The sequence below is a fragment of the Arachis hypogaea genome, chromosome 8, assembly GCF_003086295.3.
Source record: "Arachis hypogaea cultivar Tifrunner chromosome 8, arahy.Tifrunner.gnm2.J5K5, whole genome shotgun sequence".
Taxonomy (NCBI): Eukaryota; Viridiplantae; Streptophyta; class Magnoliopsida; order Fabales; family Fabaceae; genus Arachis; species Arachis hypogaea.
The window spans coordinates 38,728,193-38,754,765 of NC_092043.1; the positions used below are offsets into that span (position 1 = coordinate 38,728,193).

General features: G+C 28.1%; 1 protein-coding gene across 1 annotated transcript; it reads right to left on the reverse strand.

The window, feature by feature from the left end:
* Positions 1-13,675: 13,675 nt before the first annotated feature.
* On the reverse strand, positions 13,676-19,756 carry LOC112707369 (purple acid phosphatase-like). The gene is made up of 7 exons (XM_025759076.3): positions 17,143-19,756; positions 16,526-17,074; positions 16,317-16,455; positions 16,120-16,240; positions 14,551-14,650; positions 14,307-14,416; positions 13,676-13,989 (listed from the first exon to the last, which is right to left on the reverse strand). Exons 1-7 carry the CDS (start codon positions 17,368-17,370, stop codon positions 13,788-13,790), a joined length of 1,449 nt encoding a protein of 482 aa, XP_025614861.1. The 5' UTR covers positions 17,371-19,756; the 3' UTR covers positions 13,676-13,787.
* Positions 19,757-26,573: the final 6,817 nt, after the last annotated feature.

The following is a 26,573-nucleotide window of genomic DNA, read 5'->3' on the forward strand; positions in this document are numbered from 1 at the left end:
GTTATTGTTTTCAACTACTTTTAAATGATTTAATCCTGATTGACTTCAAACAAATCACACGAACAAAAAATCTTATTCAAATCGAGCTAAGTTAATTAATCTAGTCTAACCCAATTATTTTAGAGAAGGAAAAAAAAAAACGACCATTTCTTAAAAACATTTAGAATCTATTATCTATAGCCTTCTTTTAATTCATTATCATAATTCTCTAATATTTGGTCCAACACATACATAAGCTTTAACTTTGGTTGGTTCCACTATGTACACTTTGTCTCTTTCATCGTCATTGACCTTTTGAATTCGTCTCATCTTTGAAAAACTTATGAATAAACACAAAATTAATTAGTAAGCATGAAAAATATTTGATGGAGTAGTCCATGGATAATTTTTGTTTTTAATAAAAATATTTAGACTAGTTACTCAAATCAGTCCCTAAAAATTTTTAAAATGGATATTTTAGTCCAAAATATATTAATACAAAAAACATCTCTAAAGTTTTACTCTGGAGATTTTAAAAACACATTTTAATCCCAAAAAAATTAATATACAAATTAATCCTAAATTTTTTTTCTGCACACGTAACAGTCTCCCGTCTTCGCCTATTTTCTGACGTAAACAAATATTAATTTTTATATGAATTTTTTTATTTTTAATTTTATACATATTTTCTCAAATTAATAATTTTATTAATTGTACATAATTATTAAAATGAATATTAAATTTTATTGAATAAATATAAATTTAAAAATAAAAAAATATATTTTTTTTAATCCTAATATATTTTTTTGTCCATAATTATATCATATTTATTAATATTTTTTAAATAAATACTTAAAAAATAATATTTATATATATATATATATATATATATAAACTAATTAATTATTGAGTTATTGAAATATAGAATTAATAATAAATTTAATACAAAATAAAAGTTGTCAATTGAGTTGTTTCACAATCATTCATGAAGAATCTTATGTCCTCACTCCTTTTCTCACAACTGAACTTTGTTGAAGCTTTCCAAATCAAACTCTCCTAAAATTCTCAATCACAATTCTATCTCTCCCACATTCCCAATTTCCAATCCTTTAAGACTATTTTCAGAAATTCATTTCGGTCTCTATTTATAATTTACATGTAATTAAATAATTAATAAATAAAAACTCAAAGCATTTTTCTCTTTTTTATTAAAAAGAATTAACTTTAGTTTTTGATATGGTCTCATTTAATTAATTAATTAAAATTAATATAGTTACTAAAAATATGTAAATGGTATATATAAAGTGATAAAATATTAATTTATTAATAATAATGATAATATAGTAACAGCTAGTTTTATAACGGCCAATTTTATAATATGGTTAGCATTTTAAATTTTATAAATAAAAATAAACAATCCAATCAAAAGTTATTTTGTAAGGTGTCAAAATTAAATTTATTTTTTATGTAAATAAATTTAATTAATTATAGTTTAATATAACAATATAAACAATAGTTAATATTAATTTAATATAATTATTTATTTTTTTTCAAAAAATAAGAGTAAGATTCGAACTCGCAACTTCTAGGTGAGTATAAAAAGACTGTTATTTGAGTTATAGTTTGTTGACTAATATAATTATTTATATTAATTATGATTTAAATAATTATTATATTTAATTAAGATAAATCACTTGTTAAATAAAGATAGATATAATTATTCAATATAATTACTTTTTATAATTATTAATAAATTAATTATAATTTAATTATTTAATATAATTATTTAATGAATTATAATTTAATTATTTAATAAATTATCATATGTGAAATTACAAAGTTATTTAATATAAACATACATGTAATGTAATATATATAATATTTTTTATTTTTTAATAATTTGTCACATGTCAAGAAATTATTCACAGTTGAAACTTGAAAGTTTTTTTTAGAAAGACTCAGTTTTGGTCCTTGTGAAGAGACTCTTTTCACTTTTTACTCTATTGACTTTTCTGTCCCCATAATAGAGTCTTTATTTATTATACAAGTGAATTTTCAATTCATTTTTTTAATGAAAGACCTCCAACAATTGAAAAAGAGAGAAGTGTTGTAAAATAAATAAAGTTATATTAAATATAAAATAAAGGTGTATAAATAAAAGACTTTAATATTAATATAATTAGTTCAATAATAATTTATATATGTATTTATTAATATTAAATATTGTAATGTGTATATATATATAAAGATAGAAAGAAGTATAAATTAAAAGTAAAGAGAGAGAGAATTGCTTTTGTTTATTGTTACTATACATGTGCTCAGAGGCTTAAGCCTCTCTCTATTTATACACATATGGAACACCTTTTTTCCACGGCTCATATATTGAAGAACAAAACAATTTTTTCATTGAGAAACTGAGCGGCCTATATATTAATGGGCATCCAACTCAGCTTCTTATCACAATACTTCTCCTTGGATGTCCATTTAGGATTATTGCCTCATTAAAATCTTACTAAAGTAAAACTCCGTGGGAAAAACCTTAGTGATGGAAAAAGAGTATAATATCCTTTGTGATGAGGACTGCCTCATTAAAAACCTTGTCAAGAAAAATCCAATGGGAAAAAAAACCTGACCAAGAAAAAAAGAGTACAGTCTCCCCCTTTTGTCGACATTATTTAATGTCTCGAAATCGGTGCATCCCAATCTCATGTACCAATCTTTCAAAAGAGGATTTTGGGAATGACTTTGTGAATAAATCTGCCAGATTGTCATTTGAGCGGATCTGTTGGAAATTAATTGTCCCTTGATTTTGAAGATCATGAGTGAAGAAGAATTTGGGAGAAATGTGCTTTGTTCTATCGCCTTTGATGTATCCGCCTTTAAGTTGAGCAATACATGCTGTATTATCTTCAAACAGGACAGTTGGAGCTATCTTATGGTCAATCAGTCCACATGATGACATAATATATTGGATCAAACTCTTGAGCCAAAAACACTCGCGACTAGTTTCATGTATCGCGAGTATTTCAGCATGATTAGAGGAGGTTGCTGCTATCGTCTGTTTTGTGGACCTCCATGATATAGCTATACCACCATATGTGAACAGATATCCTGTTTGAGATCCCTCTTTGTGTGGATCAGATAAGTATCTAGCATCTGCATAGTCAACTAGTTGTGACTTGGATCCATAAGGATAAAACAATCACATATCAACCGTTCCATGAAGATATCGAAAAATTTGCTTGATTCCACTCCAATGTCTTTTGGTTGGAGAGGAACTATACCTTGCTAGTAAATTCACCGTGAATGATATGTCAGGTCGCGTATTATTAGCAAGATACATTAGCGCTCCAATAGCACTAAGATGTGGTACTTCAAGACCAAGGATATTTTCATTCTCTTCTTTAGGACGAAATTGATCTTTTTTCACATTCAAAGATCTTACGATCATTGGAGTACTTAATGGATGTGACTTATCCATATAAAATCTCTTCAAGATCTTCTCTGTGTATGTTGTTTGATGAATAAAGATCCCTTTTTTATATGCTTAATCTGCAGGCCGAGACAAAATTTAGTCCTTCCAAAATCTTTCATCTCAAACTCTTCTTTTAGAGTTTTTATAATTGTTGGAATCTCTTCAAGAGTTCCAATGATATTTAAATCATCAACGTACACAGCAATTATAATAAATCCAGATGCAGATTTCTTTATGAAAACACATGGACATATATCATCATTCTTGAATCCATTTTTGGCTAGATACTCAGTAAGACGATTATACCACATTCGTCCAGATTGCTTTAGACCATATAAAGATCTTTGCAATTTGACTGAGTATAACCCTTGCGAATATTCATTGGATGGTTTAGATATCTTTAGTCCTTCAAGGACTTTTATATAGATATCTCGATCTAATGAGCCGTATAAATAGGCTGTTACTACATCCATTAAATGCATATGCAGTTTATGATATGCAGATAAACTGACCAAATAACGCAATGTTATCGCATCTACTACAGGGGAATACGTTTCTTCATAATCTATACCGGGCCTTTGTGAAAAACCTTGTGCCACAAGTCGAGTTTTGTAGCGCACAACTTCATTTTTCTCATTTCTTTTTCTCACAAATACCCATTGGTATCCAACAGGGTTTACATCTTCTGGTGTACGGACTACAGCTCCAAAGACTTCACGTTTTGCAAATGAGTCTAACTCAGCCTTCATGACTTCTTTCCATTTTGGCCAATCATTCCTTTGTCGACATTCCTCAACTGATCTTGGCTCAAGATCCTTACTTTCATGCATGATATTTAATGCCACGTTATATGCAAATATTTCATTGACAATTGTCTTATTTTAGTCTCATTTCTCTCCTGTAAAGACATAATTTATCGAGATCTCGTCATTTTCACAATTTTTAGGTACCTGAATGTCTTCTGGCATTATATCAGAATTTTGGACAACTTCAGGTATCTTTACTATGTCTTTTTCAACAGAAATTGTATTTACCTCTTTTTTTTTCGAGAATTTTTGTCTTTGGAACTGACAGGCCTGCCACGCTTCTGGCGTGTATTTGCTTCGGTGGAAATTTGTCCAACTAGGACATCAATTCGAATTGGGGCATTTTCCGCTGGTATATAAGATTTGGTTATCCTCTTTGTATCGAAAAATGCATCAGGCAATTTATTTGCTATTCTTTGCAAATGTATAATCTTTTGAACTTCTAGTTCATATTGTCCTGATCGAGGATCTAAAGGCATCAAGCATGTTGCATTCCAATTAAGTTCCTTTTCAGGAAACTTATTCTCTCCCCCTAATATTGGAAATTTTTATTCATCAAAATGACAATCCGCAAATCGGACTTTAAATACATCCCCAGTTTGTATCTTAAGATACCTTACTATAGAGAGAGAATCATATCCAATATATATCCCCAATTTTCTTTGGGATCCCATTTTAGTGCGATTAGGTGGTGCAATGGGAACATATATCGCACACCCAAATATTCTTAAATGGGAAACATTTGGCTACTAGCCGAATGCTAATTACATAGGGGAGAACTGATGGTAACTCGTTGGCCTCAAACGAATAAGTGCTGCAGCATGTAAAATAGCATGCCCCCAAACTGAGGTTGGGAGATTTGTTCTTATAAATAAGGGTCTAGCAATTAATTGGAGACGTTTAATAAGTGATTCTGCTAACCCATTTTGTGTGTGAACATAAGCTACTGGATGTTCAACACTTATTCCATTAGCCATACAATAAGCATCAAAAGCTTAGGAAGTAAATTCACCAGCATTATCAAGACAAATTACTTTGATCAAATTTTCTAGAAATTGTGATTTTAATCAAATAATTTGAGCCAGTAATCTCGCAAACGCCAGGTTGCAGAAGACAATAAGCACACATGTGACCATCTCGAAGATGCGTCTATCAGGACTGTAAAATATCTAAAAGATCCATATGGTGGATGAATAGGTCCACATATATCACCTTGAATCCTTTCTAGGAATTCAGGAGACTCAAATCCAATCTTTACTGGTAATGGCCTTAAAATTAACTTCCCTTGAGATCATGCAGCACAACAAAATTCACTAGATTTAAGAATCTTCTGGTTCGTTAGTGAATGTCCATGGGAGTTTTCAATAATTATCCTCATCATGGTTGTTCTCGGATGACCCAATCTATCATGCCAAGTTATGAATTCATTTGGGCTAGTAAACTTCTGGTTTACAGTAGCATGTGATTCAATTGCACTAATCTTGGTATAATACAACCCAGATGAAAGTGAGAGTAATTTTTCTAATATAACTTTCTTATTTGAATCATGAGTTGTGATACATAAATACTCATGATTCTCCTCATTCATAGTCTCAATATGATATCAATTTTGGCGAATATCTTTAAAGCTCAACAAGTTTCTTCGAGACTTAGTAGATAACAGTGCATTATTTATTATAAATTTTGTTCCTCCAGAAAACAAAATTATAGCTCTTCCGGAGCCTTCGATCACATTGCCTGAGCCAATAATAGTATTAACACATTCTTCTTTTGGCATAAGATGGGTAAAATATATATCACTTTTGAGAATAGTGTGCGAACTTGCACTATCCGCAAGGCATACATCTTCATTACATATCCTTGCCATTCTCTTCAAAGACAAATAATAATAAAATGAGTAGTATGCACAGTTAAACTGAATACTTGATCGAAATTATTTTTCTAAGAAATACTGCACATAAAATAATGTCATATACTAAAATTTTGTTTTAAAACATGACATATTTAATGATTTCAAAATTCATAAACATTTATATATCATATTTGAAACTTAAATACATAGAAAATAAAACTTAACAATAAGTTCTTTACATTATTTATTTACATGAATAATTAACAATCTCACACATGACCAATGGCCCTTTCCACCACAACGAAAACACTTATCCTCTGTTGATTTATTCTGCCCGATATTTCTTTCTTTATCCTACTTCTGGTGAGATCCTCTCATTTGAATATAATTTCTTTTCTTTCCATAATTTTTTTGTTATTAAAACCTTGCCATTTACTTTTTCTGGGGTAATTTGCCGCATTTACTTCAGAAAATGGGACGACGCTAATTGGGCGCGCTTCATGATTTTTCAAGAGCAACTCATTGTTGCGTTCAGTAACAAAAAGGCAAGAAATTAACTCAGAATATTTTTTTAAACCATTTTTCTCGATACTGCTGCTGCAGGAGCACGTTCGAGGCATGGAAGGTTGAGAAAGTTTTCTCCAACATATCATAATCAGTTATCTTTTTCCCACATAATTTCATTCGTGAGGTGATTCGAAATATTGCAGAATTATATTCATTTATAGATTTAAAATCTTGTAGACGCAAGTGCGTCCATTCATATCGAACTTGAGGAAGTATCACCGTTTTTTTATGATTGTACCTTTCTTCAAGGCTTTTCCAAAGATCTGCAGGATTTTTTAATGTGAAATATTCATTTTTTAATCCTTCGTCAAGATGACGACGAAGAAAAATCATGACTTTGGCTTTATCCTTCTAGGATGCATTATTTTCAGCCTTAATAGTATCTCCAATATCCATTGAATCAAGATGAATTTCAGCATCTAGTATCCATGATAAATAATTGTTTCTAGATATATCAAGAGTATTGAATTCAAGATGAGAGAGATTCGACATAATAAAAATTTATTACCTGAGTCTTCCTAAAAATTTGATCAGAGTCTCGTGATGATAACGTGTTGTAAAATAAATAAATTTATACTAAATATAAAATAAAGATGTATAAATAGAAGACTTTAATATTAATATAATTAGTTCAATAATAATTCATAAATGTATTTACTAATATTAAATATTGTAATGTGTATATATATATAAAGATAGAAAGAAGTATAAATTAAAAGTAAAGAGAAATAATTGCTTTTGTTTATTGTTACTGATGGATGTATTCAGAGGCTTAAGCCTCTCTCTATTTATACACATATGGAACACCTTTTTTCCACAGCTCATTTATTGAAGAACAAAATAATTTTTTCATTGAAAAACTGAGCCACCCATATATTAATGGACATCCAACTCAGCTTCTTATCACAATAAGAAGTTGAATTCCTCCAGGTAGTTCGAAGAGAGTGAGTTTCTCCTCAGAGAAACTTGTAATGTCTAATGATAACTTGTCATGTGATAAGTTATCTTCAAAATAAATAATTATATTAAATTATAATTATATTAAATATTATAATTATTCATTACTAATTAAATAATGATATTAAATAATTAAATCATAATTAATTAGTTAATAATTATAATATTTAATAGAATTATTAATTAATTATGATTTAATAATTTAATAAATTATTTATTTATAATTATATTAAATTATAATTAATATTATTTAAAAAATTATATTAAATTATTATCGAATATTATATATATTGTTATATTAAATTATAATTAATTCAATTTGTTTACATAAAAAAATAAATTTAATTTTTACACATTACAAAATAAATTTTGGTCGGTTTGTTTATTTTTATTTATAAATTTAAAAATGCTAATCAAATTACAAAACTAGTCATTGTAAAATTAGCCGTTGTAAAATGAGTGAAAAATGACAAACTCTTCGTGTGATAGCATGTGAGAAAAGAATTAATAAGTGGCTTACTTAATGGTTCCTTGTATTCGTAGAGTTAATTAGTATGTTTTATTTTTATCGTGTATTACCATATGTGATGTAGTATATTCATTTGTGATGTAACTTTTCAGATTAGTCAATATTATTGTGCCGTTATTGTTTATGAAAGTGACCCTTGCAAAACTAGCCATTTTAAACTTAGACAAGAAAAAACTAGCCGTTAAGTAGCCGTTGCAAAACTAGTCGTTGAGAAGTAACTACTTGTTGCGGATACACTTATAAATATCAACTATCAATGATTCAACAACTCTATTTCAAATCTAGTTTCTCACCTTAAAAAAATACTAAAAAATACGTTTTAGGATATGGCTAGAAATTTTGATGATATGTTTAATGAGGCTTTGTGTGGTAAAAGAAGACGCCGAGATAACACACTTATGGATAATTGGATTGATGAGTGTTTATTCGATAATTCAGAAGAAGAAGATATCAATAGAAGCTCTATCTCAACTCTTCGTTGATAGATCAACAGAAATCGAAAAGCAGGACATGATCGCCTTTTTCAGGATTACTTTACAGATGAGCCGGTGTATAATCCTGATATTTTTGACGGAGATTTTGAATGAGAAGACATGTTTTCTTTTGGATAGTAGACGCTCTCTCAAATGTTTATCCATATTTTCAACAGAGGATCGATGCAGCTGGGAGAAGAGGCTTGTCACCACTCCAAAAATGCACTGCTATACTACGGATGTTAGCATATGGCATAGCAGCTGATGCTGTTGATGATTATATGCGCATAGGCGAGAGCACTACAATTGAATGCTTGAAAAAATTTGTTGAAGGTGTTATTTCGGTGTTCGATGATGAATACTTGCGAAAACCAAATTCAAATGATGTATGATGCCTACTACAAATGGCGGAGGGTCGTGACTTTCTTGGCATGTTAGGTAGCATTGACTGCATGCATTGGCAATGAAAAAATTGTCCAAAGGCGTAGAAAAGTATGTACATGAGTGATTATGGTGGAGTTGCAATCATAGTACTTGAGGTTGTAACATCTTCAGTTGTAGCATCTTTAAACCTCTGGATATGACATGCATTCTTTGGAGTTTCTAGTTCAAATAACGATATTACATGTTAGATCATTTACCAGTATTCGATGATATTCTAAATGAACATGCTCAGGAGGTAAATTATATTATTAATGGTAATAATTATACCATGCGATACTATTTAGCAGATGGTATTTATCTTGAATTGGCCACATTTGTCAAATCAATCTCAAAACCACAAGGAAAAAAACACAAGTTATTTGCACAATACCATAAAGGACAAAGAAAAGATGTGAAGTGAGTATTCTGAGTGTTGCAAGCACATTTTGCAATTATAAGTGATCTAGCGCGCTTTTAGAAAAAAAAAAAGAAGTTTGCAAACATAATAAGAGCTTGTATTATATTGCATAATATGATTGTTGAGGATGAAAGAGATACTTATGCAGAAAAATTTGCTCAAAGTTTAGAGTATGCCGATGTCGAAAATGACTTATCACAACCTCAGTTGGGAGAGAAAGATTTTGTACCATACCATCAATTTCTCCAAAGAAATGCCTAACTTCGAAATAGGTAGCAGCATAGACAGTTGAAAGAGGATTTGATTAAACACATATGACAATTTCACAATAATTGTCGTTAACTATAGAGTTTAACTATATTTTCCTTTATATTAAGTAATTTTACAAATTAGTGTAATCTTAAATTATATATTGTATATTATTGTTATATATGAATTTTTTTAATATTAATATTTTTTAATTGTGAATTTTTTTTGAATTTATAAATTTAAATAATATTATTATAAAAAAATAAATCATAATTAATTAGTAATTCTATTAAATTTTATAATTATTAACTAATTAATTATAATTTAATTATTTAATATTATTATTTAATTAGTAATGAGTAATTATAATATTAAATATAATTATAATTTAATATAATTATTTATTTTAAAAATAACTTATCACAGTTATCATTAGACATTACAAGTTTCTTTGCGGAGGAATTCGCTCTCTTCGAACTACGTAAAAAAATTCAACTTCTCTCTTTTTCAATTATTGGAGGTCTTTCATTTAAAAAAATGAGTTGAAAATTCACTTGTATAATAAATAAAAACTCTATTATGGGTACAAAAAAGTCAATAGAGTAAAGAGTGAAAAGAGTCTCTTCACAAGGACCAAAACTAAGAGTCTTTCTAAAAAAAACTTTCAGCTGTCAATAATTTTTTGACATGTGATAAATTATTAAAAAAATAAAAAATATTATATATATTACATTATATGTATGTTTATATTAAATTAGTGAAGTGTCCCGTACGATGCACAGATATGATAAGTATAAGAAAAAAAATTAATATTAAAATACAGTTAAATTAATTACTTAATATAAATTTTTAATATAAATTTTTTATATTAAATTATATCATAAAAATAAAGATGTATATTTTATTTTTTTAAAAATGCAAGAATTTATAAAAAAATAAAAAATACCGTTTAATTATAATAAATGCATTATAATATAATTGTATAATAAAGTTGTGAATAAAACAATTTAATATTAAAGTCTTGTAAACAATTTAATAATAAAATTAAAATTTTAATAAACAAATTATTACCTTAATATAACAAAAAAATATTTGTTATGTCATTTACTAACAAATTTATAAAAAACGAAGAAATTTTATTAATAAAAAACTATAATACAGTGCAATATAATTATCACCATATTTAGACAACAAACTTTCAAAAGTTATATTATTTGAAGATAAATGATATTATTAATGAAATTAAAAAAGTAACATTCAAATAATCAACAAGATTCTCTACTAAACAAAAAAGTCACACACTGAAAAAATAGTAAAATAAATATTGTTTGGATTACATTATTCAAAAATTACTTTTAGATAAAAAATTATTAAAATAGACATCAAATTAAATAATTTTTTATATTATCCTATCATTTTAATTTAGATATTTAAATAATCTTATTAATTAATTTTACAAGAAAATTTATATTTATTTATTAAAATAAAAATAACACATAAAAAATTAGCAAAATATATTTTATATTAAAAATAAGAAATATAAATTATATATAAGAGTATCTAAGTTACATTTTTTCTTAAATTTTAAATATTAACACAAAAATGTTAATTTAGTATTTTTTTGTTCTAATACTCTCAATAATCTTATTCTTAATATTATTTTAGAATCCAATGTTTATAATTTTATTAATATTTATAATTAATTTTTTATTTAATTTGTCTTTTTTTAATGGGATCATAATCTATATTATAAAAAAAATACAATAAAAAATTATATATACCAGGATTATAATTATAAAAAATACTAAAAATAATAAAATTAAATATTTACCTTAGTAGTGATGAAACAAATCTAAAAATTCTTGATGATGTGTTTTATATAATATATTTTTAGTTCTCTTAGTACTCTTTTTTAATATCCTATAGTTTTTACTATTATGATTATTTATGGTTAATTTTTTGTTTAATTTACTTTATCTAATGGGATTAATAAATCATATTATAAAAAGATAATAATAAATATAATATACAAAAATTACAATTATAAGAGTATATAATGTCAAATAAAAATAATAAATAATAAAAAAAAGAACTCATATAAATAGAAATAATAAGAATTTTATAAATAATACAATAACATGTGATAATTTATTAAATAATTAAATTATAATTAATTAAATAATTATATTAAATAATTAAATTATAATTAATTTATTAATAATTATAAAAAGTAATTATATTGAATAATTATATCTATCTTTATTTAACAAGTGATTTATCTTAATTAAATATAATAATTATTTAAATCATAATTAATATAAATAATTATATTAGTCAACAAACTATAACTCAAATAACAGTCTTTTTATACTCACCTAGAAGTTGCGAGTTCGAATCTTACTCTTATTTTTTGAAAAAAAATAAATAATTATATTAAATTAATATTAACTATTGTTTATATTGTTATATTAAACTATAATTAATTAAATTTATTTACATAAAAAATAAATTTAATTTTGACACCTTACAAAATAACTTTTGATTGGATTGTTTATTTTTATTTATAAAATTTAAAATGCTAACCATATTATAAGATTGGCCGTTATAAAACTAGCTGTTACTATATTATCATTATTATTAATAAATTAATATTTTATCACTTTATATATACCATTTACATATTTTTAGTAACTATATTAATTTTAATTAATTAATTAAATGAGACCATATCAAAAACTAAAGTTAATTCTTTTTAATAAAAAAGAGAAAAATGCTTTGAGTTTTTATTTATTAATTATTTAATTACATGTAAATTATAAATAGAGATCGAAATGAATTTCTGAAAATAGTCTTAAAGGATTGGAAATTGGGAATGTGGGAGAGATAGAATTGTGATTGAGAATTTTAGGAGAGTTTGATTTGGAAAGCTTCAACAAAGTTCAGTTGTGAGAAAAGGAGTGAGGACATAAGATTCTTCATGAATGATTGTGAAACAACTCAATTGACAACTTTTATTTTGTATTAAATTTATTATTAATTCTATATTTCAATAACTCAATAATTAATTAGTTTATATATATATATATATATATATATATATAAATATTATTTTTTAAGTATTTATTTAAAAAATATTAATAAATATGATATAATTATGGACAAAAAAATATATTAGGATTAAAAAAAATATATTTTTTTATTTTTAAATTTATATTTATTCAATAAAATTTAATATTCATTTTAATAATTATGTACAATTAATAAAATTATTAATTTGAGAAAATATGTATAAAATTAAAAATAAAAAAATTCATATAAAAATTAATATTTGTTTACGTCAGAAAATAGGCGAAGACGGGAGACTGTTACGTGTGCAGAAAAAAAATTTAGGATTAATTTGTATATTAATTTTTTTGGGATTAAAATGTGTTTTTAAAATCTCCAGAGTAAAACTTTAGAGATGTTTTTTGTATTAATATATTTTGGACTAAAATATCCATTTTAAAAATTTTTAGGGACTGATTTGAGTAACTAGTCTAAATATTTTTATTAAAAACAAAAATTATCCATGGACTACTCCATCAAATATTTTTCATGCTTACTAATTAATTTTGTGTTTATTCATAAGTTTTTCAAAGATGAGACGAATTCAAAAGGTCAATGACGATGAAAGAGACAAAGTGTACATAGTGGAACCAACCAAAGTTAAAGCTTATGTATGTGTTGGACCAAATATTAGAGAATTATGATAATGAATTAAAAGAAGGCTATAGATAATAGATTCTAAATGTTTTTAAGAAATGGTCGTTTTTTTTTTTCCTTCTCTAAAATAATTGGGTTAGACTAGATTAATTAACTTAGCTCGATTTGAATAAGATTTTTTGTTCGTGTGATTTGTTTGAAGTCAATCAGGATTAAATCATTTAAAAGTAGTTGAAAACAATAACTTAAACTAAAATTTTAGATCTTGGTGTTCATACCATTATCAAATCTTAAAATTGTTTCATCAATCAGCATGAGAATCTAGAACATAAATTAATTGAAATGCTCAAAACTATTCTAGTGGTTTTGACTAGTTGTGGAATCATCAATTGGGTGCCAATATCTATTGAAAAACCACATTGAATCAGCCTCCACAGAATATTGATCTTCATTTCTGTGCCAACTATAGTGAGCATGCGTTCTGTTCTTTATATCAAAAATGGCATGTCCAAAACTTGCTTCCCTGAATGCAGAGTACTCTGGCTGTGGCTCTATCATCCTTCAGTGCAACAATAATCCACATATTTTCAGTAATCAAACCAAACATCACATTATGAAATTTATAATAAGGTCAAATTATACTTTGTTTTCCTAATTATGTCATATTGCAAGTGAATAACCAAATAGCCTATTTTTATTGTAAAGTTTTTTTTAATCCTCAAGTTTTGAAAAGTTTAAAATTTAGAATTTAAGATTCAAGATTTATGGTTTAGAATTTTTAGCATTTAAGATTTAGGTATAAGAATCTTGAGTATTATATAACTTAATAAATAAAAAATGTTAAGATATAGAATAATAAATTATTCTATTGCTTACTTGTTTGCTAAGCCTTCAATGTTGCCCCCATCACCAATGGTTATGTACACAGGAGCTGACTGATCCTTCACAGGTCCCCAATGACCTTTTACAATATTTGAGATACGTTCCTGATATGGTGCTCCACAAAATGTGATTTACAAATTTTAAATAATAATAATAATAAAGTATATATGCAAGTTAAAAATAGAATTGACAAAGTAGGCTCTAACATCAACTTTCTCATTTATACTTTAGCACTTACAGATCGTTCATAGGCATGGACATGACCAGCAAAGACGACATCAACCTTGTACTTGACAAACCATGGCTCAAACACAACCCTCATGGTTTCTCCTTCCAGACAGTGGCGGATCCACGGGGGGACCTAAGGTGGCCATGGTCCCCCCAAATTTTTTTAAAAAAAATAGTAAATAGTAATAATTAATAATATTAAATTTTTTTATATATAATATTAAAAAAATATAAATTACAAAATTTTATAAATTAAAAAACTAAAAACTGCATTATGTATTAGATATTTGAATTATTGTTGCTCTTGTTAACAAATAGCCCATTCTAATAATTAATAAAAATGGTTCTATTATACTAGCCCAAGCCGATACTATTAATTAAAGTAACCCTAGTACATTTTTCAAATATTTGTTTCAAACTATCATAGGCATAGCGCCACTTTTCTCTCTCTTTTAGTGATTCCCAAACTTTTGGTCTTCTACTCTTCTCATTCTAATTTTAAACCATTGAAGAGAAGTGAACAACAAAATATTAACCATTGAATGCACAACAAAGATTCAAAGAGGTATATTTCAATTTTTTTTAAGTTAATGACAATGTCAAGTATTATTTACATTATTTATTTAAAATAATTAATTTATTTTTTTTATAATGGACAGTGTTCAAAGATTGAAGTGAGGACAAAACTCAATAGAATTATTTTTTTGTGAGACTTGGAACAAAAAATAATCAGGTAAATCAATAACTTTATTTTTGGTTATTATATATTTGTGTTTCTAAAATTATTTGTTATTGCTCAATAGGTTTAATATTTTTTTTTAAGAAAATAATATATATGCAATTATTTTTGTTTTTTTTGTTAGATAGTTCAAGTTAAGTTAAAAATGTCAAAGATGAAAACAATTCACTCATTTAGTGAGCAAGCAACCGAGCTCCTCATACTGAGTACATCTCTAGATCCTAAAGATGTTTTCAAGTTATTCAGTGTTTGCAACATATGCAATCTTGTAAAGAATTTCTATTCTTTAGATTTTTCTGAGCAAGAAAAGATTCAATTGGATTATGAGTTACAACATTATGAACTTGATGTGGTTAAAGCTCCAGATTTTCAGAATTTGTCTACTCTTGCTGAATTGTGTCAAAAATTGACAGAGACAGAAAAATCAAATATATATCCTTTAATTGATAGATTAATTCGTCTTGTTTTGACTCTTCCTGTGACAACAGCAACAACTGAACGGGCCTTTTCAGCTATGAAGATTATTAAAACAAGGCTTCGAAACAAGATGGAAGATGAATTTTTAGCAGATTGTATGATTGTATATATTGAAAAGGAAATTGCTTCAAAATTCACTTCAGAGATGATAATTGATGATTTTAGTTCCATGAAGCATCGTCGAGCAAGTTTAAAAATATCAAAATCTTAAAGTATGTAGTTGAACATTGACTTTTATATAATATAATATAATTACTTTTTTGATATATATGCTACAAATCATATTTTGTTAATTTTTTGTTATATTTTATATTTAATTGGCCCCCCTCTTATGAAATTTCTGGTTCCGCCACTGCTTCCAGATAATGATAGTCGTAGGTGTTATACCAAGGAGTGTGCAGAAGAACAATCAACCATGGAGTCTTGGTCCTATCAACTTTTGCTAGCTCTGCCTTAAGCCATATATATTGAGGGGTGTATTTACCTATATTGATATATATAAAAAAGTTAAACATTGAATGGATTATATGGGGAAAATAAAATGAATGAATGTTACGTACCACATGCTGAATATGAAGATAAGACTATGATGTGTGCTGAAGCTCTCTTGATAGAATACCAAAAGGGCGCAGAGCTTCCTGATGCTTTGTAAGGGACAGGGTAACGGCGTGTGAAAGGCTTGTGAGGTACACTTTCCCCCTGAAATTTGAAAACATGATCAATTGGAGTGTCATAACAAATCCCAAACAAAAATGTGCAAATAGCTTACAATTTCAGGGACAAAGTCAATTTCATGGTTGCCTGCAGTCCAAATCCAAGGTTGATAAGCAACACTTCTTTCTACAAACCTGGCCCATGAGTCCCACCTATTGTTATCATGATTCGGGTGGTCATCTGCATAAGACAAATCTCCAACAAACAGAACAGCTTGCCCTTTCTTCGGGTTTGATTCATAGTGAGCAAGTGTCTTGTTTGAATCATATGTTTGACCCAAATCCCCTATTAGACCAAATGTGTAGGGCACATCTGGGTGAATTTCAGGAGGGGTCATGAACCAAAACTGCCTCTTTGTGTGTCCAATTCCAACCTCATAATAGTATTTTGAGTCAAATTCCAAGTCTTTTAGGGTGCAGTGATGAATGAAGCTAGAAGAGTAATTGAAGAACCTATATGTAACACGGTGTCCCTTCGCCACCTTCTTCTTGCTGCGTGGGGATCCCTCCCTCCAATAATGCACTTCACTCTTTCCAGGTTCATTCACTGTCACCCATGACACTATCACTGCCTTCCCCTCATCGTCACCTTGTGTTATATGAACCTATCAAATACACACTTCAAGTTATCATAAATATTCAATTATATGAACGTCGCCAAATTTAAAGGTACCTGCTGAGGAGCATTGTAGCCAGCAGGGGCTTCAAACACGTCACTATCAAGAGGCATCTCCACTGTTTTCTCTGGCTTTCTCGTGAAACTGCTTGTCTTGCCTCCATTGCAAAACACTGCTGCATTCACAACAACAAAAACAAACACAAGAAGAGAACTAGTAATGTTTGCACCACCCATGTGTATGTGTCTTTCTTCTTTTCTAGCTAGGCTCGTGTTGTTCCTCATAGAAACAACAATGCTACCTATTTATACTAATCTCATTTCGAATTTTAAATTTAAAATAAACTAAAATAACCAGAATTTGTTACAAAAAGATAAATATAATAAATTTTGTTTCTAAAAGAAAAAGACAAGATAACAAATAAAATTAAAATAAGAATTTAATAATATGTTTAGAGTAAAAATTCGATTGACATCATACAAATATAAAGGAGTATGTAAAGACTTCAAAAAAATAGTGAAGTTCGTGACAGTTTGATTATTATTATTAGGAGAGGTTTATTTTCAGACCTTGTGTGATTATTACTTATTAAGCAAGTACGTAAAATATGAAAATGTACTTATTTTGTGGAACAAACCTACTCTAGAAAAAATTTACACCCTACTCAGTAATGGTTTTGATTTTAATTCTATATTGTTCAAAATTAACATAACCTTTCCCTGTTTACATTCAGTCATACTAAGTGTATATAAAAAATTAACTATCAAATAATCATCCGTATATAATACATCTTAAAATATAAAATATACAGAAAAAAATGTATATAAAAATCATAGAGGATCATCAAAATTTATTGTTTTTAGACATCAATTAACTATAGTTTAAAAATAAAGAACAAATTGTGTTGTTAGATTACTAAACTAAAAGAACTAAACTAAAAGAATTAAGTTGATAGTTAAATGATAGCAAAAAATAATAAATTTTAATAATCTTTTAACATTTCTCATTTATTTATACACAGATATATGATAGCTGATTTTTAGTTTGTGCATAGTATTTTTTAATTTACATTTCCATAGACAATTTCAATTCTTTATATTCTATTCTTAGAAAGCAATCAAATTAATCATAGTGATATAAGAAAAAATAACCTTGCTTATTTTGTTCTTTATTTGAGATAGATGCAGATTCTCTCAACTGAAAGCAAAAGCTTGTGATAGGCAATAAAATTGGTTTTTCTTGTATATTATATGGCTTAAGTTGTAGTAATAATTGATTCCTAATTAGACTAGAGACACTTATTTCATCTGAAGACAAACTAACTACATTGTAAGAAATTATCAGCAATAAACGGATGTATGATGCACATAGAATTCTAGAAGATCTATTTACTAATAAACCCTACACATGTTAACTTGTCATAGGTGGTTGCTAATTGAGTTGTATCAGAGTCATTCATGAAGAATCTTATCTCCTCACTCCTTTTCTCACAACTGAACTTTGTTGAAGCTTTCAAAATCAAACTCTCCTAAAAGCTGCCACTACCACAAACTGGGATCAACATTCAACACCATGATGACATGTATACAAGCTAATTATGAGTATACCATTGCAATTACTCTAATCTAGGCCTAAGAAATGAGATTTAGACCAAGTAACGTACTACAAAATACAAACTATTAATTTCCTCCTCAACTTGAACACCACCAATGGAATTTATGCACATAACAAATAGGAGATCAATTATATATATATATAAATTTCCAATACAGATACCCAAGGAAATCTGCATATAGCACCCAATTTCATTATCATTATCAAATATAAGAACAAAAAGTAAATTAGGGGGCCTAATTAAACTCCAAAACTAGGTTAAAATTAATCCCCCAAATTAAAACCTTGTAAAGAATACCCCAAGTAAGAAGTAACCACCTAATTGAATTTCATTGGATTGTTATAACTGAAAACTAAAACATTGTACAAAAAAAAAAAAGATCCACCAAAGAAAAATAAAATCAGGCCATGGACATGTTAGAGAGCCTGCTAGGGGTAGGCCTGAAATTCAACCATCTAAGTCCTAACCGTCTTGGAGGTGGTGGAGTCAGTGCTCTCCTCAGAATCTCTTTGCTTGCTACACGCTTCTTCATCCTCTCACTTGGCACCACGTACCCATGTCTAGCGCACCGAACCGAACCGGGCCGGTTCGAACACGTGCAGGCCGGTCTGGATCGGGGTGATGGAGCTCCCATGGTAACCAAGTAACCGTTGTTTCCTTTCATGGTTCTGTTGTTGCTGTTGTTGTGACCAACGCTGAACTCACCCACCCCACAAGCTGAAACTTCAAACTTCGGTGAAAGTTGCAAACTTTCTTTGGTTTGATTCAAAAGGGTATTCTGCATTTCTCTGATTGAGCTAAGAATACGAAGGAAAAAGACCAAATCAAAACTAGGGGGAAGAAATCCTTGTTTTTTTCCTGGTTTTTAGGGTTGGGAGAGATTTTTGGAAATTGAAGACTTGTAAAAGGGAGTTGAAAAATGTGTGAAGTTCTGGCTTATGGGTTGGATTTGAAGAGGGTGGTTTATATCATAAGAGGGTGTTACAATTTACAAAGAGGAAGGTTCATGAAGGTTTAGATTGACCAGCTTGAAGACTTGGTATTTGGTTAGTGATGTGGTTGATGTGTGTTTTGCTTTGTTGGTAGGTTTATATTAATGTGATTAAGAGTGATGACTCAAGATATTTTGACCAATACTTGGTTGGCATGTGTTAAGTTAACTCGGTTGGAGAAATAAGCGTGGTCAATTCACTAGTGCTTGACACACTATTTTGAAATTCGAACGTTTGATGATTGATTGGTTCTTAAGGAATAAAAAAATATTTTTTATTTTAATTTATTAAAGTTAATTCGGCTAGGGTAAGGCAAGTTCCTTGCTTCCTTGTTTGTAACGTTTTGGGAGCTGGAGCTAAGTCAGAAACAACGTTCACAAAATCACAAAGTGAGTTTGATAACTGGCAATGGGCCATCAAAGCCCACTTGGCATTGATGAGGGCCACGTGATCATGAAATAGAATAGAACATATTAAATATTTAACCAATTTTGTCTAATGCTTAATCTACTCGTCGGACTAAGTAAATGTCGGAAATTTAAAAAAAAATACTTGAAATAATATAGCTATAAAATTTGGCACAAGTGATAGATTTGTTGGTTTTCATGTAGCTGCACTCGCGTTAAAAACATGGGTTTAACCCATATAATAGAATACAAGAATTCATATAATTGTGTGTGGGTAGATGGGTGTATAAGTTTGTGATGTATGTAATATTTAACTAATTTAAGATTGAAAATGGTCTAGTTTATTTGAAAAAAAAATTGGAATAATATAAATATAAAAATCTTATTAACATGTGTTTTAAAGTATTGGATTAAACTTTTTTAAAAATATAATTTTTATATTTTTAATATGTTAAATATATTAAAAATTTATAAATAAAATGTGCTCTTAAAATTCATTAATATAAATAGTATTCTAAATATAAATATATATTATTTAAAAAATATTATATATATAATTAAATACTAAATTAATTATTATATTTGTACATAAATATATATTATTTAATTTATTTTTAATATATACTATATACATATAATTAATTTAATAATTGATTTTTTAATGCACATATAATAAAACTGAGTATTTATACGTGAGAGGATAGAGAAACGGCCTCCACATAGCATATCTGACTTGCCTTTGCTTTTGGGTTGAGATTTAGATGAGATCAATTTGTGATCACAAAATGCGCCATACAGCTAAATCCCAACGAGGCTGCTTAGTTGGCTTATATTTGTTGTGCAATTTGGATCTTATTTGGAAAATATTTTAATGATCGCATAAGTCCCTAATCATTCTAGGAAATAAAAGATACAATGACATTTTAGATACTTTTAAGGCCAGTCCACTCAAATAATTATCATCACTATATATTATTCTACAACTAATAATGTTTTGATGTAAAAAATAATGATTTGATATATTCTAATATAAGTATCCATATTTCTTTTTTTATTATTTAAATTATTTTCTAATTATATAAAAATTAATATTCAATAAATAATTATACTATTTGTTAATTATTCTAATTATATTATTTATCAATCATATATAATTAATATTTATATGATATTTATATTAATAATTATAAATTCTCAATTATATATAATTAACACGTGTGTATTAATTATATATATATATATATATATATATATATATATATATATATATATATATATATATCAATTAGTATAATTTCTATAATTAATTTCGAGTGACTAAAGATTAGTGATTTTTTTTATCATTTATAAGTTTAAATTTTAAAGGCAAAGTATTCTATTTAATTTTTTAATTTGTTATACTTTCTTAATTATTTCATAAAATAAGAATATAATGTATTTTTTGTTTTTCATTGAAATTGATAATTTTAAAGTAAAATTTACAATTTTTTATGATCTTTTATTGATGTAATCATTCACTTTTTTTATATAATTTTATGATTGTTCTTACATAAATTTAATTTTTCATCTAATCTTATAGCAAGATTATCTTTTACTATAAACTTTTACAATGAACTACATCTATCAAATACCACTACAAAAGAAATGAAAAAATAACGTTCGTGATCATACTTGCTACAGATTAGCAGAATCACAGCGAAGGCGAACTGCAGTTTAGCAAAAGCCGCAAAACTGCCCTGGACAGCGACTGTGCAGTGGAAATCGCTGCAAATTTGGATATATATATATATATATATATATATATATATATATATATATATATATATATATATATATATATATAGTCAAGATTTGCAGACTATTGTATATTCTTGGTGTGAACAAGAGCGGGAGCTGTAACACCCTAATATCCATATCTTTATACTCGAGTTATAAGTCAATGATAATAAAGTGGTACGACTCAAAGTGAATTTATAATACTTATATATATTTGAAAGAATTTACTAAATGAGAAGCCTGAAAAGAGTAAAAGAAAATTGCGAGCATATGTACACGTAACGAAGAAAGGATAAAGCGCGATCAGAAGGCTAAATGTGAAATAAAACAGTAAAGGAGGAATAGAATAAAGACAATATATACTTATATATAAACATAGTATAATAGCCACTAGTTACGACTTGCAAAGTTTAGGCCGGTTAGAGTTACAGAATTGAAAATCAGTTGACAACAACATTTCCTATCTTTTCCAAAATATACATCAAAGCCTCTATAGACAAGTTTTCCAAAATGATAAATACACATATAAGTTTTCAAGATAAATACAGAGAGATTCTAAGCAAAAATAAAATAGGAGTCCAATGATCTTCGCCATCTTTCAGATAAATCACAGCTCACTGCTGAGCTCCAAGACCTGCATCTGAAAAATAAGAGATATATACGGAATAAGAACCCTCGACCCATGGGTTCCCAGTACGGTAAAAGTGCCAAATAAATACAATGCACTATAATAGAAACTCACTAAGCATCCTAAACTTCCTTTCATCAAATATTCATCTTAAGTTCTCACTAATCCATAAATAGGTAACTGTCATAAGAAAATACTAGATCTATTTCATCTTTCTCATATTTTCTAACTTTCCAACTCTCCAACATAACAGAACTAGAACTATAAACAGAACCAACACTAGCTATTCAACTCAGTAATTCTATATCAATACCTCATATCTTCACCTGGAACAAGTGAAATCACTTCACTGCGTCTATCCAGGAAATTCAAATCATCTTATTCAATATTCATCATTGCTAATCAATCATCTCATCATTTCATTTCAACAAGGACGCCCTCAGCGTCAACCAACACCAACATGAGGGACATCTCGATTGTTCAAACAAAACTAATGCAGACAAGTAAGACAAATAGCACATAATCACATAGTATGGCATATACCATTAGGAAAACTAATACAAATAAGCAAACCCAAACAAATCAAACATATGCAAATGATGTATGCCTACCCTATGGCTGATGATATCATCTGTCGGTTATATAGCCAACCCGACATATCCTGGTAACTAACCATTGGACAGTCCCTGCGAGCGCGCATCCCCAAACTCAAAATCATAAATCATTCAAAGAAATCCGAAACTCAGATAATTTTACAAATCTCAACTCATTCTCGAATGGAAGAAAGTGGGGGCTAACCACTGCATCTACCCCAGGAGACTTGAATCAAACCCGGAGCAAGCAGATCAATTCTACTGCATTTATCTAGGTAGGTGTATTAAAATCAGAATCAAGCTTAGATAACAATCTCATAACCATTATCATCCTCATCATCAATCTCATAATTCATCATCATTCTCATTGTTAATCTCATAATTATCATCATTATTCTCATTAGTAATTTCATAATCATCATCATTTTCACTTAACATCTTGTTCATTTCTCACAATTTTACTAACTCAACTTATTTGACTTTATTCTTAACTCTTCCATCTTTAATTTCACCAGCTATAAACTCGTATTGAAGTTTATAAAGGTTTAAGAGGTTAAACAAATGGTTAAAAGACTTAAAAACACACTTTTGTCAAATTCTAAGGGTTGTGCGTATGCATGCATGGGGCTCGCGTACGGATGGTTGAAATTTTGGGTGTCGCGTATGCGAGTACTTGTTCGCGTACGTGAGTATTGAAGATAGGAGCTTTTCCTTGCGTCGCGTACACGGGACCACTGGACAGCGCCCAGTGTCCACGTTGCGTGGCACCTCTGCATACGCAAGTGTTGCAGAATTGCCAAATAGCTGTTAAGTGTAAAAATCAGTTTTTGAACCCAATTTTTAAACTTTCATATCTTTTGGTACAAAATTCAATTTTCAACCAATTTTGAACCGTTGAAAAGATCAATAACTGAATTTTCATAAAAATCCAAATTTAAAAGTTTTCCAATTTTAGGGACCGAGTTATGGCTCGGCGAAATTGACCAAAAATCTATTTTACCAAAAATGCACATTTACCAATCCTTCCAATTGTTCACAAACTAAATTCATTTTTCTCAACAATTTTACCACCAACCAACCTATTTCATATTTTTACACTCAATCAAATCTAAACCTATTCCAATTACACAATTCAACTCAAATTCCATTAATTTCACATCTCAATCCTCAATTTCCAATTTTCTAGCAATCACACCTACTTTCCACTCATTCATTATCATATTTTCATTCAATTACATACATCATCGCACAATTCAATCATCACTTACCGTCTTTACCTTTCTCCGGTCTCCGACCCAAATTTTCGGCCTCCAACCCAAATTCACAAATTTAATACATATTCCACAAACCAAATAATCATTATCCACTTCATCAAATTTACACAATTCTCAACCAATCATTAATTTTCACAACATATCAACTATACATATCAATACCAACCAATTATATAATCCAAACCTAATTCTAGGGGCATCTAGCCTAAGAATTCTCATCACACCACACGGTATTTAAATGAAACTTAAACCGTACTTTAGTGACAATAAGACCAAACTCTCAACATGAAATCCACTAAAACCAAGTCCTAACTTCACCTCTGCCAAGCTCAAACACCACCAACAGTGGCGGATCCACGGGGGGACCTAAGGTGGCCATGGTCCCCCCCAAATTTTTTTAAAAAAAATAGTAAATAGTAATAATTAATAATATTAAATTTTTTTATATATAATATTAAAAAAATATAAATTACAAAATTTTATAAATTAAAAAACTAAAAACTGCATTATGTATTAGATATTTGAATTATTGTTGCTCTTGTTAACAAATAGCCCATTCTAATAATTAATAAAAATGGTTCTATTATACTAGCCCAAGCCGATACTATTAATTAAAGTAACCCTAGTACATTTTTCAAATATTTGTTTCAAACTATCATAGGCATAGCGCCACTTTTCTCTCTCTTTTAGTGATTCCCAAACTTTTGGTCTTCTACTCTTCTCATTCTAATTTTAAACCATTGAAGAGAAGTGAACAACAAAATATTAACCATTGAATGCACAACAAAGATTCAAAGAGGTATATTTCAATTTTTTTTAAGTTAATGACAATGTCAAGTATTATTTACATTATTTATTTAAAATAATTAATTTATTTTTTTTATAATGGACAGTGTTCAAAGATTGAAGTGAGGACAAAACTCAATAGAATTATTTTTTTGTGAGACTTGGAACAAAAAATAATCAGGTAAATCAATAACTTTATTTTTGGTTATTATATATTTGTGTTTCTAAAATTATTTGTTATTGCTCAATAGGTTTAATATTTTTTTTTAAGAAAATAATATATATGCAATTATTTTTGTTTTTTTTGTTAGATAGTTCAAGTTAAGTTAAAAATGTCAAAGATGAAAACAATTCACTCATTTAGTGAGCAAGCAACCGAGCTCCTCATACTGAGTACATCTCTAGATCCTAAAGATGTTTTCAAGTTATTCAGTGTTTGCAACATATGCAATCTTGTAAAGAATTTCTATTCTTTAGATTTTTCTGAGCAAGAAAAGATTCAATTGGATTATGAGTTACAACATTATGAACTTGATGTGGTTAAAGCTCCAGATTTTCAGAATTTGTCTACTCTTGCTGAATTGTGTCAAAAATTGACAGAGACAGAAAAATCAAATATATATCCTTTAATTGATAGATTAATTCGTCTTGTTTTGACTCTTCCTGTGACAACAGCAACAACTGAACGGGCCTTTTCAGCTATGAAGATTATTAAAACAAGGCTTCGAAACAAGATGGAAGATGAATTTTTAGCAGATTGTATGATTGTATATATTGAAAAGGAAATTGCTTCAAAATTCACTTCAGAGATGATAATTGATGATTTTAGTTCCATGAAGCATCGTCGAGCAAGTTTAAAAATATCAAAATCTTAAAGTATGTAGTTGAACATTGACTTTTATATAATATAATATAATTACTTTTTTGATATATATGCTACAAATCATATTTTGTTAATTTTTTGTTATATTTTATATTTAATTGGCCCCCCTCTTATGAAATTTCTGGTTCCGCCACTGACCACCAATGCTCAGTTCAATGCCTCAAGTACTCAATCTACACTCATTTCACCTAGCATGCACAATATTCAAACTCTAGAGTTTCTTAAAACTTCATAAATAAAGGAAAAAAGTGTTTCTTATCTTTACCCACTGAAATTGGTTGATGAAACTCACCAATAGCTCATATTAGAATATTCCCAAACAACCAAAATCACAAGATTTTGTCAAAACACAAACCAAAACATGAATTTAGAGAGAAAAATAAAAATGAGTAGAGGACAACGAGATACTCACTACAATACTTAGATAGAATCAAAGAGGGTAAGAAGAGTGACGCGTGGCCATAAATAGCTCGTCTATCGGAACTCCGAATCAAAAGTTATGAAAGTTTGAAGGTGAAACTAGGGTTAGGTTT